The sequence below is a fragment of the Salmo trutta genome, chromosome 20, assembly GCF_901001165.1.
Source record: "Salmo trutta chromosome 20, fSalTru1.1, whole genome shotgun sequence".
Taxonomy (NCBI): Eukaryota; Metazoa; Chordata; class Actinopteri; order Salmoniformes; family Salmonidae; genus Salmo; species Salmo trutta.
In genome coordinates this window covers 19,162,249-19,180,026 of record NC_042976.1, presented here as the reverse complement: position 1 = coordinate 19,180,026, position 17,778 = coordinate 19,162,249, and the positions used below count along the sequence as shown (strand labels likewise).

The following is a 17,778-nucleotide window of genomic DNA, read 5'->3' as shown; positions in this document are numbered from 1 at the left end:
AATGCCTCTTCTTTGAAGTAGGGACATGGGACAAATGCCTAGTTTCTTGAAATATATGGATCTGATACCTGTTCATGTTTATTACAATATTTTCACAGTGGAGACTTCATATTTCATCATGATAACAAAATTACACATCAACACTGTTTTATCCAGTTTATGAGTGTTATGCCCATATTTTGTGTTGTGTCCATAGTACTACTGCATGATGATGACCTTACCATGTCTGTTTTGTACCTAGATCTCTCCACTGTAGATGTGGATGATGACATGAGCATGGCTACCGAGCAGATTGATCCCCTTAGAGCCGACCGGGTCCCAGCCCCACCAGTCAAGAAGTACAAGACTCTCCAGCAGCAGAAGCAGGAAAAGCAGCCAGTGAAGCCCAAGGCTAAAGGCGGGCGTGTGAAGGGGCGCGAGGGGTGCGTCTCCACCCCTGAACGTAAACCCGTCCGCAAGGAGACGGTCTATATCCCCAGGGAAGACATCAAGAAGAAAAAAGGTTCAGAACTACAGTATCTCTCCAAATCAGTTTGTTACTCTATTTATTTTATTTTTGTAAATGATTTGTAGTTATACATTATTCATTGACAGATTATTTAATTCTCTTTGATTTGAAGTGGTGTAGATCTCCATTCAGTCTGTTACTCTAGAGGGCCAGATTCCCAGATACTTCAGTGGAGAATCTCGATTGAAATAGCTTTTTATTCCAGGACAAGGCTGGATATGTGTTTGGAAAACCAGTAATTAAAAACATTTCTATATAGTTCTTTGTAGTTATATATTATTAATTGACAGATTTTGTTATTCTCTTTCATTCTAATTGTCAAAGATTATCATAATTAAAAGCCTTTTACGATCTCAGATGAATGTTAACTGGCATTCCGACAGCCTCTCTTGGTGGGTGTCTGTCCTACCAAACCTTTGTGCCACACTATGTCCCTTCCTTCCCTTTCTCTCACTCTTCCTTCTGATGCTACTTGTACATTCTTCCTTTTCTCTCTTTGACTATCTCTCTACCTCTTCCTTCTCCTAGCCGTGATCAAGAAGACTGAGCTGACTAAGAAAGCAGAGATGCGCTCCTCTCCATCCCGGAAGAGTGTGTTAAAGCCTACTGCGGTCCGACACCCACGTCCCGCCCAGCCCCAACCCCACCCCTGTGCTAGGAGGAAACCTACAGGTGACCAACCACTCCTGGGTTTCGGCCCAAATGGCACCCTATTCTCTATAGGGCCTGTAGGGCACGGTCAAAAGTAGCTCACTAAATAGGAAATAGGGTGCCATTTGGAATGCAGACCCGCTGGCTGGGCCAGAGAGGCATCTGCAATGTGGCTGCAAATATCAACATTCTCATCTCATCAATCAATCAAATGTATTTATAAAGCCGTTTTTACATCAGCAGTTTCACAAAGTACTCGACATTAACCTCATCCTTACAGTTGTTTGAAGCTTCTATTTTTGTTAAATTTTGAGAAATTATTTTGTTAATCTATACATTTTTATTCTGTCTCATTTGTTAGTTCATTTGTCATGTTCAGTGTTTGCATTTTATTAGAATAAAAACTAATTTGTTATACATTTTTCATTTGACTTCATTTTTCAAATGTGCTTGTTGTGTACAGTCAGTCGCTCAATTTTTGGGATTTCTTTTATTATTTGCTATTTACTTTGAATTGCATCTTTCTTCTCCTCAGCTCCCATGTTCATTCTGGGTTTCTCTTTTCTGTGAGATGGTTTGTTTGGTAATTTAATGTTACTGCTTCAGAGTTACAGTTGAAGTTGGAAGTTTACATACACTTAGGTTGGAGTCATTAAAACTTGTTTTTCAACCACTCCTCAAATGTCTTGTTAACAAACTATAGTTTGGCAAGTCGGTTAGGACATCTACTTTGTGCATGACACAAGTCATTTTTCCAACAATTGTTTACAGACATATTATTTTGCTTATAATTCACTGTATCACAATTCCAGTGGGTCAGAAGTTTACATACACTAGGTTGACTGTGCCTTTAAACAGCTTGGAAAATTCCAGAACATGATGTCATGGCTTTAGAAGCTTCTGATTGGCTAATTGACATCATTTGAGTCAATTGTAGGTGTACCTGTGGATGTATTTCAAGGCCTACCTTCAAACTCAGTGCCTCTTTGCTGGACATCACGGGAAAATCAAAATAAATCAGCCAAGACCTCAGAAAAAAAATTGTAGACCTCCACAAGTCTGGTTTATCCTTGGGAGCAATTTTCAAACGCCGGAAGGTACCACGTTCATATGTACAAACAATAGTACGCAAGTACAAACACCATGGGACCACGCAGCCATCATACTGCTTAGGAAGGAGACGCATTCTGTCTCCTAGAGATGAACGTACCTTTGTGCGAAAAGTGCAAATCAATCCCAGAAAAGCTCGCAAAGAACCTTGTGAAGATGCAGGAGGAAACAGGTACAAAAGTATCTATATCCACAGTAAAAACGAGTCCTATATCGACATAACCTGAAAAGCCGCTCAGCAAGGAAGAAGCCACTGCTCCAAAACTGCCATAAAAAAGCCAGACTACCGTTTGCAACTGCACATGGGGACAAAGATCGTACTTTTTGGAGAATTGTCCTCTGGTCGGATAAAACCAAAATAGAACTGTTTGGCCATAATGACCATTGTTATGTTTGGAGGAAAAAAGGGGGAGGCTTGCAAGCTGAAGATCACCATCCCAACCGTGAAGCACGGGGGTGGCAGCATCATGTTGTGGGGGTGCTTTGCTGCAGGAGGGACTGGTGCACTTCACAAAATAGATGGCATCATGAGGCAGGAAAATGATGTGGATATATTAAAGTAACATCTCAAGACATCAATCAGGAAGTTAAAGCTTGGTCGCAAATGAGTCTTCCAAATGGACAATGACCCCAAGCATACTTCCAAAGTTGTGGCAAAATGGCTTAAGGACAACAAAGTCAAGGTATTGGAGTGGCCATCACAAAGCCCTGACCTCAATCCCATAGAAAATGTGTGGGCAGAACTGAAAAAGCGTGTGCGAGCAAGGAGGCCTACAAACCTGACTCAGTTACACCAGCTCTGTCAGGAGGAATGGGCTAAAATTCACCCAACTTATTGTGGGAAGCTTCTGGAAGGCTACCCGAAACGTTTGACCCAAGTTAAACAATTTAAAGGCAATGCTACCAAATACTAATTGAGTGTATGTAAACTTCTGACCCACTGGGAATGTGATGAAAGAAATAAAAGCTGAAATAAATAATTCTCTCAACTATTATTCATCATTCATTTCACATTCTTAAAATAAAGTGGTGATCCTATCTGACCTAAGACAGGTACTTTTTACTAGGATTAAATGCCAGGAATTGTGAAAAACTGAGTTTAAATGTATTTGGCTAAGGTGTATGTAAATTTCCGACTTCAACTGTATGTGTTCTATTTTCTCACTTTCTCTCTTTTTAACAGATTCTCCATCTCTCACCCTATCACCTAACTTTATCTGTCTCTTTTTAAACTTTGTAATGATTGCAACTTGTTTGCTGTGAAAGAACTACAGTGAAAAAAGTGTGTTCTCCCAGCATTTCCCCAGAGCAGGATAGTATTAGTCCCAAATGGCACCATATTCCCTATGTAGTGCACTACTTTTGACCAGAGCCCCTAGCGAACAGGGTGCCATTTAGGATGTAACCAACAGCCTCTTAAACTTACACCTAATAACTGTAGTGGTTGCCAAGCAACTGGTAGTTTGGCAGCTCTCAGATATTGGTGTACCTCATCTGACAGAGAGATTTTCCACAATAGAGATATACACTGAGTGTACAAAACATTAGGAACACTTGAGTTGCTCCCGTTTTTCCTCAGAACAGCCTCAATTCGTCGGGGCATGGACTCTATCAGGTGCCGGAAAAGCTTTACACAGGGATCCTGGCCCATTTTGACTCCAATGCTTCCCACAGTTGTGACAAGTTTTTTGGGTGGTGCACCATTCTTGATACACACAGGAAACTGTTGTGTTTGAAAACCCCAGCCACGTTGTAGTTCTTGACACACTCAAACCGGTGCACCTGGCACTTACTACCATAAGGGTGGCTACTTTGAAGAATATAAAATATAAAATATATTTTGATTTGTTTAACACTTTTTTTGCTTACTACATGATTCCATATGTGTTATTTCATAGTTTTGATGTCTCCACTATTATCCTACAATGTAGGAAATAGTAAAAATAAAGAAAAACCCTTGAATGAGTAGGTGTGTCCAAACTTTTGACTGGTACTGTGACTCTCTACTAACTGTGTATCTTAGACAGATAGACTATTCTAGAATCTCTCTAAATTGCTGCATTGCCCTAATTAAATCGTTCAGGGGTGAGATAGAGGATGGGATGGGAGGTGCACTTATGTAGTCTGTATGATTTCCTTCCAAAGCATTGAAGAAAGACCTTTTCTCTAGCAGCTTGAATAGGGTCTCAGCCAATTCCCTCATTGTATACAGTAATACAGTGTAATTATACAGTACTGTACCCGATTTAGGGCTAAATTACCTCTCACAAAGTTTTCTTTAGTTGTTTACAGAAGAGGGGTAACTGTTTGTCCAATAGTTTGTCAGTTAGATTGTGTTTGTACAGGCTGTAGAGTGGGTGGCGTGCTTCAGCCACAGCTGTTGTGTGTGTGTGGGAGAGTTTTGTTGTGTTGCTGTCAATCTGTTGTAATGTTTAAAGGAGAGGTTTTCTTGTTTTACAACCAAATATCTATTTGTATGTTATAGAAATGTCCAGACCTCTTTTTTGTCATTTCACATGATTCTGAGAAACGCACCCTAAACAGGAAATAACTTTCTCATCCTTGATGTGTAGTATGGGGGCCAAAAAAAACACATGAACAAATGCTCCAAAAACACCCAAATATGTCATTTTAGAAACAGCAAAGCTCTCAGTATAGTGATGCAGGTCTTTAGACGTTTTACACATGAAATTGTGTCATTTCGAACTTTATCCGCCATGTTTTATTTTTATTTTTAAGTGGGTCGATCAGCTTTAATATTGTAGATAGATTCTGGCTTCTACCAATGTAATCGTCTGCATCATTTCCAATCACCCATATATTTTTTGCTATATATATTTTTTTAATATATTATTTTCCCTTAAACATAATTGGACAACAATACTTAGGCTTTTACTTCCAGCTTAAACATACTATATACATTTTATGGACAGAGTATATTTTACCATAATTATCTTGTTTAAAAAATATATTTTTGTTATTTTTAGTCCCACCTTTCAGCTCCCCTCAACCCCTCCCATCTATTTCTGAACAACATCCAGTTTCTATTAGCCATATATTTTTCAACTGTGTTGTGATGTTTCACAAAAGTCCTGAACATTTCTATTCTCATAGTTTCTACAGATTGTAAATTAAAGATGAAATGTTTTGCTAAGAGTATTATTAAGTTATTGATAAATTGACTATGACTTTTCAAATCACCCAGCAGTGCTGATTGCAGATTTAGCTCCAGGTAAATGTGGTAATTCTTCAGCCACTCATGAACCTGTGACCAAAAACAAGCTACATATGGGCAGAACCATAACAAGGGTTCTAATGATGCTGTCTCTTAGGATGGTTGTATCCTCCATATATACAGTGGCAAGAAAAAGTATGTGAACCCTTTGGAATTACCTGGATTTCTGCATAAATTGGTGATACAATTTGATCTGATCTTCATCTAAGTCACAACAATAGGCAAACACATTGTCCTTAAACTAATAACACACAAATTATTGTATTTTTCTTGTCTTTATTTAATACATCAGTTAAACATTCACAGTGTAGGTTTGAAAAAGTATGTGAACCCCAAGGCTAATGACTTCTCCAACAGCTAATTGGATTCAGGAGTCAGTTAACCTGGAGTCCAATCAATGAGGAGATTGGAGATGTTGGTTAGAGCTGCCCTGCCCTATAAAAAACACTCACAAAATTTGAGTTTGCTATTCACAAGAAGCATTGCCTGGTGTGAACTATGCCTCAAACAAAAGAGATCTCAGAAAACCTAAGATTAAGTATTATTTGACTAGCATAAAGCTGGAAAGGGTTACAAAAGTATCTTTAAAAGCCTTGATGTTCATCAGTCCACGTTAAGACAAATTGTCTATAAATGGAGAAAGTTCAGCATTGTTGCTACTCTCCCTAGGAGTGGCCGTACTGCAAAGATGACTGCAAGAGCACAGCGCAGAATGCTCAATGAGGTTAAGAAGGATCCTAGAGTGTCACCTAAAGACTTACAGAAATCTCTGGAACATGCTATCATATCTGCTGACGAGTCTACGATACGTAAAACACTGAACAAGATTGGTGGTCATGGGAAGACACCACGGAAAAAGCCATTGCTGTCCAAAAAAAACATTGCTGCGTTCCACAGCGCTACTGGCTAAATATTCTGTGGACAGATTAAACTAAAGTTGAGTTGTTAGGAAGGAACACACAGCACTATGTGTGGAGAAAAAAAGGCACAGCACACCAACATCAAAACCTCATCCCAACTGTAAAGTATGGTGGAGGGAGCATCATGGTTTGGGGCTGCTTTGCTGCCTCAGGGCCTGGACAGCTTGCTATCATTGACGGAAAAATGAATTCCCTAGTTTATCAAGACATTTTGCAGGAGAATGTAAGGCTATCTGTCTGCGAATTGAAGCTCAACAGAAGTTGGGTGATGCAACAGGACAACGACCCAAAACAGAGAAGTAAATCAACAACAAAATGGCTTCAACAGAAGAAAATAGCCTTCTGGAGTGGCCCAATCACAGTCCTGACCTCAACCCGATTGAGATGCTATGGCATGACCTCAAGAGAGTGATTCACACCAAACATCCCAAGAATATTGCTGAACTGAAAGAGGAATGGTCCAAAATTCCTCCTGACCTACAGAAAACGTTTGGTTGAGGTTATTGCTGCCAAAGGAGGGTCAACTAGTTATTAAATCCAAGGGTTCACATACTTTTTGCACAGTGAATGTTTACACGGTGTGCTCAATGAAGACATGAAAACGTATAATTGTTTGTGTTATAAGTCTACTGTTGACTTAGATGAAGATAAGATTACATTTTATGACCAATTTATGCAGAAATTCACGTCATTCCAAAGGGTTCACATACTTTTTCTTGCCACTGTATGACATTCTGTTGGTTGCAAGAATTCTATATAAATAATTTAAATTGAAAAACTGAATTTTGACTCCAGCGTCATTTTGTGTATCAGTTCATAAACCATGTGCCATGGAATGAGTACATCAAAAATCTCTTCCCAACTATTTAGCTGTATGGGCACAGCTGTCAATTTTTGGTCCTTAAATTAAACTGGTATATTTTTTTATCTAGCACAATTTTCTTTAACCAATTTTGGTCTTTAATGCATAGCCATCAGACAAGTCCCTTAACTTCTCCCCCTTCCACTTGCTTCTTCCATTTTTGGGGTAATGCTGAAATTAATTGGTTATAATTTTGAATAGAGCATACATTTACATATATTTTTGTTAGCTGCATGTGTGACATAACTCCACCAGTCCTATTTATAATATAATTTATGAAGATAATACCATTTTAAAAAAAGTTACACAAAATATATATATATTTTTAACCAATTAGTATATTTGAGTTTAACCATAATATTTGCTCTAATATTTGTTCTGTCTTTTCTGGTGGCTAACACTTAATTATCCGAAATGTTTTATTTTGTTTTGAGCGTCACCAGACGTTTCCCATATCCAGCTGTTCCATTCTCCGTGTAGCCTGCTGCTACATGTAACTGCCAAAATAAAGGAAACACCAACATAAAGTGTCTTAATAGTGCGTTGGGCCACCACGAGTTACCAGAATAGCTTCAATGCGTCTTGGTATAGATTCTACATGTGTCTGGAACTTCCTGTGTGGAAGCACCCCATGCTTTCAATATACTTTGTATCCCTTATTTACTCCAGTGTTTCCTTTATTTTGGCATTTACATTTAAGTAATTTAGCAGACGCTCTTTTACCTGTAGAATGAACGCTCGAGTCGCAACAAAATTGAATATAACATTGCTGATTAAGCTCGGAATGACACAATTTCATGTGTACAACATCTAAAGACCTGCATCACTATACTGAGAGCTTTGTGGATTAAAAAATAACATATTTGGGTGTTTTTGGAGCCTTTGTTCAAGTTTTTCAGGGCTGCAATACTACAGAACGAGGATGAGGAAGTGATTTGCTGATTGGGGTAAGTTTCTATAAATTGAGATTTGGTTATTAAAATGAAAACCTAACTTTTAAGTCACATGTCTAACTGTAGACCGTCTCTGTATTTCTCTTTCTCTCTCACTCTCCTCTCTCCTTCACTCTTGCTCTCTCTCCTCCTCTGTCCTTACCTCTTCTCTATCTCATTTGCTTTCTCTTTCTCCTCCTTCTCTGCTTCCCTTTTTTCTCTCTCTCTCTCTCCCTCCTACTTCTCTCTGTCTCCCTCTCTCCTCGTCTCTCTCTTGCATCCTCTCTCCTCTTCTCTCACCTCCTCTCTTCAGTGGGTGTACCAGAAGGTCGTCGGCCCCTCAGTGTTGCTAGACAGTCTCGGGACAGAGCCTCAGTAAGTACAGCACACTGCATCACAATAATGTCATGTTCCATCGAATACATGTAGTAGGCTATCTCCCTGTTTGACTCAACCTTCAAAATGACACAATACATTATTTACCGTTAATATCTATTGGGCACAACATAATCCGAAACACAACCAAAACAAACTACAAATGCATCCAACAAGTTTGTAGAGTCACAAGCTTGATGTAGTCATTGCGTGCAAGGAATATGGGACCAATACTAAACGTTTGACTAAATGTTGTACACTATCAGTGAATTTGTCCAAATACTTATGAAACCTTCAAATGGGGAGACTAGATACATAAAGTGCATTCATTTCTAAACGGTAAAACCGAGATGTATGGAAATGCCATCAAATAAAAGGTGCCATTCTGTACTGTCGCCTCTTTGAAAACACTTGATCTGAAATCCAAAATGCTGGAGTATAGAGCCATATAAAAAGGTTTAGCTTCACTGTCCAAATAAATATCTAAGGGAGTGTATGGGTAAATCTGGTTGGTTTTCAACAACATGTCATCTTTTGGTTCCACTTTCATAGTTTTTTGTCCTCTGATGACTTCTGTGGTTTGCAGCCTATGTTTCTCACCCATCTCTCACACACATATCCCCCCTCTCTCACCCATCTCTCCCCATCTGTCTGTCTGTAACTCAGTCACCACCATTAACAAAGATCCCCACCTGTAAAACGCGAGTGGTCGCCCTCCTGCCCCCCCGCCCTAACTCGTCCTGCTCCTCCCACACTCAAAAGAACTTGCTGGGGGAGGTGGAGCTTGATAGGCCCCGCCCCTCCTCAGCTGGGCCTCGTGACTCTACCACACTACACAGACTAATATACGCGGTAAGGTTAGCATATGGCCCTGAACTGATCAACTGATCTCACATATGTGAGATGAAAACAATAATATATAACAATAAACAATATACAGTGCCTTCAGATAGTATTCATACCCCTTGACTTATTCAAATTTTGTTGTCTTAAAGCCTGAATTCAAAATGGTTTAAATAAATTATTTTGTCTCACTCATCTACACACAATACCCCATAATGACAAAGTGAAAACATGTTTTTAGAAGTTGTAGCAAATGTTTTGAAAATGAAATACAGATAACTAATTTACATAAGGATTCAGACCCCTTTGCTATGACACATCCTTGAGATGTCGCTACAACTTGATAGGAGTCCACCTGTGGCTAATTTAAATGTTTGGACATGATTTAGAAAGAAACACACCTGTCTATGTAAGGTCCCAAAGTTGACAGTGCATGTCAGAGCAGAATCTATACCATGAAGTCCAAGGAACTGTCCATAGATCTCAAAGATATAATTGGGATGAGGCATACATATATCAAGGGTCGATCAACCGGTCGATCACGATAGACTGGCCCATCTCCAAGGCATTCCTAGTCGAAACAGACGGTGATGTGAAAAACCTAACATTGTGTTCCTATTTCTTTATTTATTTTCGCGTTGTTGGCGGTAGGTGCACTTGATTCAGCAGCCCTGGTGCCAGGAAGGCAAAGCGTTCCCATTTTGAACCATTTTATGTGTTTGATGGTAGAACTTCACCTATCCGACAGGCCCACAGAGCAAATCAAGTGCACCTGTAGGCCTACAGCTGGCCAATCAGATAGCTCAGATCACCGTGTCTGCACAGTTCCTCCAGCCATAGACTGTAAAAAGAAGCTTTGAATGCACAGCAAAGTTGATACTGTGAGATTACAAAACATTTGAAACCATGACTAGAGAGAGACTCAATGAATACAGCATAGAGCTGCTGTTTTTGATGAGGAAGTTCATGTTTAAATTGTTACTAAGCAATACAATGTATGTTCTCCCTAATTCAACTCGCGCTACAACCAGCTGCAATGGATGAGCATAGCAAAGTGTTCCGATAAGCTTGCATTATTATTATTAGCGGCTTGTGTCTTTCTTTAATATTGAGGAATATATCACTTTCTCTGGTCATAGGAGTAACAAAAATAATTGGTGCATGAGGCAGAAATAATACAGTGTGACTTGAGTTTTGCCATCAGCTGGAAGACTATATACCCTTTTCTCAGCAGAGGGATGGTGAGAAGGCCTCACAGCTGCTCCCTCCCTCCCCTCAGACTTAACATCAGATGCAGGCAATCAGTCCAGTAAAAAAAATGCAATTTATTAAACTCACTCAGCTTAAAATCTGAGCTGTAGATCTTGACTTACATTTTGATTTAGAAAGTGATCTTGACTCGGAGAAGGTTGGTGACCACTGTTAAAGAGTATTCAACATTTCCAAGAGCACAGTGCTCTTCATCATTGTGAAATTGAAAACATACGTTACTACCCAGACTCGAGCTGGCCATCTGACCAAACTGGGCAAGAAGGACCTTGGTCAGGGAGTTGACCAAGAACCCAATGACCACTGACAGAACTACAGAGTTCCTTGGCTGAGATGCAAAGTGTTATGTCTGGGGAAAACCAGGCATAGCTCATCACCCATCTAACACCATCCCTAGGGGTGAAGATTTATGTTCCAACAGGACAGTGACCCCAAATATACAGCCAAAGCAATGCTGGAATGGCTTCAGAACAAGAATGTGAAAGTATTGGAGTGGCCCTGCCAAAGCCCAGACATGAAAATCTTTGGAAAGACTTGAAGATTGCTGTTCACCGCCAGTCCCCATTTAACTTAACAGAGCTTGAGAAAATCTGCAAGGAAGAATGGGGAAAAAAAAAACAAATCCAGATGTACTAAGCTGATACAGACATACCCAAGACCACTCAAAGCTGTAATCACCACCAAAGGTGCTTCTACAAAGTATTGACTCAGAAGTATCTAAAAACATGTTTTCACTTTGTCATTATTGGGTATTGTTTGTAAATAAAAAATTGCTTTAATCCATTTTTCAATTCAGGCTGTAACACAACAATGAATATTTTCGCAAGGCAGGGTATAAAGAAGAATATATAAAGCTAGGCACTCTCCTAACTTCTGTAACTACTGTACTAAGCTAAATGTGTGTGTGTGCATTGCATACGTGCCTGCCTGCATGTGTGTGGGTGTGTGTGCCTGCCTGCATGTGTGTGTGTGTGTGTGTGTGTGTGTGTGTGTGTGTGTGTGTGTGTGTGTGTGTGTGTGTGTGTGTGTGTGTGTGTGTGTGTGACAGGATGGCGGTTCGCAGAGCCCAAAGAGGTCGTCCCTGCCCCGGCCTGCCTCTGTCCCGCGGCCTGCCTCGATCCTGAGCCGGCGTACCCACCACCAACCACATGACCAGGAGGAGAGCTCCACCTCTATCACCAGCTCCGGCTCTACCGCACCCCGTAGACCCACGTGTAAGTCACTTCTCCTGAGCCCTCCTCCACCATCCCCTCACCTTGATACACTGGTATCTCTCTTTCTGCCTCTCTCTTTCTACCTCTCCCTTTCTCTTTTGATCTGGCACTCACCTTTTTTTCCTCTTGATTTTGCTCTTGACCTTTCTCTCGCCCTCAACCTATTTCCCTCTCTCGCGCCCCATCTCCCTCTCTCTCCCTCTCTCTGGCACTCTCTCGCTCTCTCTTTCGCCCTCTCTCTCTCTCGCGCTCTCTCTCGCCCTCTCTCTCTCTCTCGCCCTCTCTCTCTCGCGCTCTCTCTCTCGCCCTCTCTCTCTTGCCCTCTCTCTCGCCTTATCTCTCTCGCCCTATCTCTCTCTCTCTCTCTTGCCCTCTCTCTCTCGTTTTCTCTCTCGCCCTCTCTCTCTCTCGCCCTATCTCTCTCTCTCTATCTCTCTCGCTCCCAATCTCTCTCTCTCTTTTTGCTCTCTCTCGCCCTCTCACTCTCTCTCCCTATCTCTCTCTCTGTCTCTCGCCCTATCTGTGTCTCTCGCCCTGTCTCTCTGTCTCTATCTCTCTCTCTGTTTAATCCTCTACCGCTCATCCTCTCCTCTAGCATTCAGTACAGAGGTCAGGGCGGAGCATAGGACAGGACGCGCCCCTAGTTGGACAGGTATAGAGGAACTCTCAATCTCATCCAGTTCCATCCAGTCTCATCCATGTCTAACTCGGTCCCTCTTCATCCCAACTGGTTTCACCTAGTCCTGCAGTGTCTCAGCTAGTCCTGCAGTGTCTCAGCTATTCTCATCTTGTCTCACATGGTCTCACCCAGTCTCATCCAGTTCATCTCTGTGTGTTCAATATCACATCCTTAGTAAGAGATGACTAGTTGGAATGTCTCATCCTTGGTAGTTAACCACTGGGCACACACTGATTGAATCAATGTTGTTTCCACGTCATTTAAATGAAATTACATTGACCCAAAGTGGAATAGACATTGAATTGACGTCTGTGCCCAATGGTAATAAGCCTATAGTTTGGGCTTCATTAACCTCTTTCATTCTATTAACTACATTGTTTTATCACATTTGTGCTTGTTTTGATCCACTCTTCATCTGACGAACTTCGATAGTTTGGTGTAGTAATGTAAGCCTGGTCCCAGATCTGTTTGTGCTGTCTTTCCAACTCATATTGATCATAGACAACACAAAACCGCACAAATAAATCTGGGACCAGGATAGAGTAATGCTGAGAGACGCCCAACCTGATTGACCTTTGAGTAACCTCTCTATATGACCTCTGTAACCTTTATGTAACCTCCCCACACCCAGGCACACAGTCGATGCGTTCACGTTCGCTGTGCACCACAACCCGCACCCCAGGGTCCACAGCCATCTCCCCTGGGACTCCTCCCAGCTACAGCTACTCCTGCCGCACACCTGGGACCCCTCTCACCCCTGGCACACCCCGTTCTCGAAGCCTGCTGCAGGAGAAGAAGGTATGGTCTACCTCTGAAATGGCACCCTAGGTAACCGGTTCAATAGAGCTGGGAAGGAAGCAATGGTGTTGTACTGTGCTCGTTTGAGGCAAGTACTCTATAAGTGTTTTAAATGGATTTGTATTTTATTTGAATTATTAAGCCTTTATTTATTCAGGAGATCATACTGAGACATCTATTTTCCTAATGAGACCATAGTTTATCATGGAAGCAATTTATCATTTGGCAATTCAGGTCCCAATTAATTCATTCATTAATTCAAGGTGGCTCTGCTCCGCACCCCTCCCAAGTCACCTGCCACCACTCCCAAACAGCTCCGCATCCTTAACCAGCCTCTGCCCGACCTCAAGAACATCAAGTCCAAAATCGGCTCCACAGACAACATCAAGTACCAGCCCAAGGGGGGACAGGTTAGTGCCCCTTCTTTGGTTACCTGATGTATCCACCCTCCCTCCCTCCCTCTCTCTTTTCTTCCTTCTCCTTATTTAACCTCCCTTCGTTTTTCCTCCTTATGCTCTGTTTCTACCTCCCTTTCTACCTCAGTCTTGTATTGTATTTGACTGATGCTGTATCTGCTAGTTCCTTTTCCAGGGCTTCTTCCCAGCCTTTCAGACCCTGTTCCTCCCTCCTCTGTCCCTCTCTCTGTCTTTCGTGTTCCTCTTCATGTTCATAGCCTGTCGCTCCCTTGTTACTGTAGCTTCGTTCTCCCTCAGTCTGTCTGTCTGGTCTCTGTTTGCTGGGTCATGGTTTTAAAAGGAGGGCAATGAGAAAAATGGCTCATTTAGATGTAGCAGCTGAGCTTTTCAAATGGCTGACACAGAAAAAGGATGAGTGCTTGGGGGTGTTTTCTCTGTCCGGTCCCTCTGTAGCTCACCATTGATGCTAAAGAATAGTCTGGAACACCTCTACCTGTCTAGCCTCCCAGATGGGATGTGTTGCCTAGGCAACCAAAGGCTCATTTGCTACAGCACCATGCTGAAACAAGGTAGTGTCTCTAGACAGACGGTTTGCTTCCTGGATGTATCAATGCTCCAGCTAAAACATCTGTACAAGTTCTGGCATCAGTTGGGACAGAGAGGACGAGTTGAAAACGGGAAGCACGTCACTGCCGTATCTACTATTGCCTTAGCTAAATATGAGCACAATTCTTGCCCGCGTTTTAAGCCCCGTCTACACAAACTTGTGATTTGTTAGGAGAGTTGACTGTCTAAAGAGGACCCTCCCATAATTTATTTTATTAGGCAAGTCAGTTAAGAACAAATTATTATTTACAATGACGGCCTACACCGAACAACACTGGGCCAATTGTGTGCCGCCCTATGGGTCTGCCAATCATGGCCTGTTGTGATACCTGGATTTGAACCAGGGTGTCTGTAGTGATGCCTCTAGTACTGAGATGCAGTGCCTTAGACCGCTGCGCCACTCAAGAGCCCTAAGTAATGTTATTTTCCCCTTTTGAAATGTCTGAGAGAATCCAACATCATTCTTGTGCAGTTGCCTATAGGCTTACGTCACTTAAAAACAAGGAGCGTCCATGTTACCGCAGAAACGGACTCAACCTCACGTGACATCATTTTGAATGCACAGCCGTCCTGTCTTCTTTGCCTCCTCTCGCCTTATATCGGCTGTCAGATGTAAACCAAACATACTTTTACTTTGCTACTTTTGGGTAAAGTTACATTTATTTATTTTTTACAGTTATGACGGTTATTTTATTTTCATGACTGTCTTCATCCATAACCGTCAGTTATATGATTATATAATTACCGTGGCAAGCTAGACTAAACCCCCGGGTGACTGGCTGGCTGAAAGTGTCTCTGACATGGGTTCCAACAGAAAGTGACAACATAACCCTGTACTCAGTGACAGGAAGTGACAACATAAACCCGTAACCAGGGGTGACTGTCTGGGCATGGGGTTGCCTCAGCTGCCAGGCTGTAATTCTCCCAGCCTCTCAATATTTTCATCTCAAATGACACCCTATTGCCTATATAGTGCACTACTTTTGACAAGAGCCTATGGGCCCTGGTCAAAAGTAGTGCTCTATAAAGTAGGCACTGTCTGCCATTTGGAATGCAGACAGTGCCTGATTCTAACAGACTGATTCTAACAGACTTTGTTAAATATGAATCACCCCTTTGAGGCGATGGTGTTTGTTTTCTGGCTCTTTTGACTCGACGACTCCAAAGCTTTTGGAAGGTATGATGAATCTTTTAGCAGTCTCAGTAGCATAACCCTAGACAGCCACTTAGAAATGGCTCTATATGTGTCCGTAAGTGGTTCAATTGTCGGAGAAGCTGATGAATAATTTTGAAGACGACCAGACAGTTACTGGAATAGAGGGAGAATGGGGAGATTTTCAATCTTAGTGTAATTTCTTATTCTTAATGTTATGAATTGTGGTAGGCTATTTCTTTTTAAGCGTTCACTGTCTAAAAATATTTGAGTTAAGAGGCATTTCTGGCTAGGATGGATAAGGATAAACCCTTGTTTTGTTGCCTGCGCTGGTGTTGGCTACTGTTTTTGTTAAAAATAATATTTTGTATATAAACTTGTTTGACTTGGATTCTTGTCCAGGTAACAGGAGGTCTGTATATACTTTACCAGACAACATAACTTTTTGGTTATCTTTTAATTCACATGATACCACCTCATGTTTTTACATTGTTGCAAGCTGAACATCTTGTTGTTATTACAAGCTGGGCTACCTTCAGCATTTGAAAGGAGCCTTGAAACCCTTTAAACGCCAACACTTGCTTGCTCCTGTCTGCTGATGTGTCCTACATCTCAAATGTGTCACCTTGTGTGTGGGAGTCTGTTGTCTTTGAGTGGCCATTGCTACTCTTCTGAATTTCTCATATCATGTCTCTTCATCTTTAGTACTAAGCTACAGTTTATAAGCCTTTCTCAGGGTTGTGTATCCTGCAGCCTTCCATCTTTATGTAGTCTGTTTTGGGGAAAGATATACTGTATATAAAGCTATTTCTTCATTTAACTGAAAGATACCTTTGGTTCTAATGACCAGCATAGACTTGACTCAGAGCTGCTGTCTAGGACAGCATCCCAAATGGCACCTTATTCCCTATATAGTGCACTACTTTTGAACAGAGCCCTGTGGAGACTGGTCAAACGTAGTGTACTATAGAGGGTATAGGGTGCCATTTTGGATTTACTCCTATAGGCTGCTCTAGGGCCTTCAGTAGGCCCTGATACATATACACAGCCCTGTAGCATCGCATAACCTATGCAGTACTTCCAACCAGCCCAGTAGCAGTAACAGACCTACAGTAGTATCCCAGTCCGGTAGCATAGCAGAACCTATACAGTACTTCCAACCAGCCCAGTAGCAGACCAAGATTGCATCCCAAGTGGTACCCTATACCCTACATAGTGCACTACTTTTGACCAGAGCTTATATAGGAAATAGGTTGCTATTTGGGACACAGACCAGTCAGACCTACAGTATCCCAGCCCTGAAGCATAGCAGAACCCATGACAGTACTTCCAACCAGCCCAGTAGCAGTAGCAAAACCTATACAGTAACCCATCTACAGTACAGTGACTCCCTATCTAGCTAGAACAATAATGTGTCTGCTTTTCTATCAGCAACACAGAGACAGGGGCCAAACGGTCAACACAACAGAGCCCAAACGCAGCCCGTCGTGGATCTGGAGATTGCTCCTTCGCCTGGTCTCTCTCTCCTTATATCTGTCTGCTGCACACAGTGTGACGTGGGCCCCCATGCCAGCCAAACACCAACTGGTATACAGTACCTTTATCTACCAAGATCGCTCTTATTCACACACACACTCAAACACACACACACACACACAGTCAAACACACACACACACAGTCAAACACAAGAGGCAAACGCAAACCCCCCACTGGGCACACGCTGGGTGAATCAATGTTGTTTCTACGTCATTTCAATTAAATTATGTTAAACCAACGTGGAATAGACGTTGAATTGACGTTTGTGCCCAGTGGGACATGTCAAATCTTGCCAGGAAATGAAGTCCCCCTTTGACCCGGAGTACTCTGGTTTCACAGTACTCTGGTTTCTGATTTATCAAAGGTCACTGTCTGATGACCTATTCTACCAGCCCTATATGTAATGGTAGAAAGGGTCATGAACTCCACCTACCTGCTGTGTTCTGTATCTACTGACATACTGTATCATCACTATTAAGACATGTAGCCTTCGACTGAATCTTCATCCAGCGCTCCTCTGATCATCCTCAACAGTTGTCCTGCCTTCATACATAGCTATCTGTCTGTCCTGTTAATGCTGTGCCTATACGTCCCTTCCATAACACATAAGTCTAGCATCCATCCTCATCCTCATGTAAATAGCCACATTATATCTCTGTATTTCCTCTAG

The 17,778-nt window shown here is 41.8% G+C and overlaps 1 protein-coding gene across 23 annotated transcripts in view; it reads left to right on the top strand.

Annotated features, from left to right (window-relative positions):
- The window catches only part of LOC115155638 (microtubule-associated protein 2), a 180,592-nt gene that overhangs the window by 148,517 nt on the left and 14,297 nt on the right, over positions 1-17,778 (top strand). For 16 of the 23 annotated variants that reach the window (XM_029702454.1, XM_029702473.1, XM_029702466.1 and 13 more), the window contains 8 exons: positions 242-502; positions 1,037-1,180; positions 8,532-8,593; positions 9,260-9,445; positions 11,754-11,919; positions 12,515-12,571; positions 13,230-13,396; positions 13,660-13,806. In XM_029702454.1, coding sequence (XP_029558314.1) covers positions 242-502; positions 1,037-1,180; positions 8,532-8,593; positions 9,260-9,445; positions 11,754-11,919; positions 12,515-12,571; positions 13,230-13,396; positions 13,660-13,806 — 1,190 coding nt within the window. Of the gene's footprint in view, positions 1-241; positions 503-1,036; positions 1,181-8,531; positions 8,594-9,259; positions 9,446-11,753; positions 11,920-12,514; positions 12,572-13,229; positions 13,397-13,659; positions 13,807-17,002; positions 17,773-17,778 lie in introns of those variants that run through there. The other 7 variants (XM_029702467.1, XM_029702460.1, XM_029702456.1 and 4 more) reach the window with 4 other exon arrangements.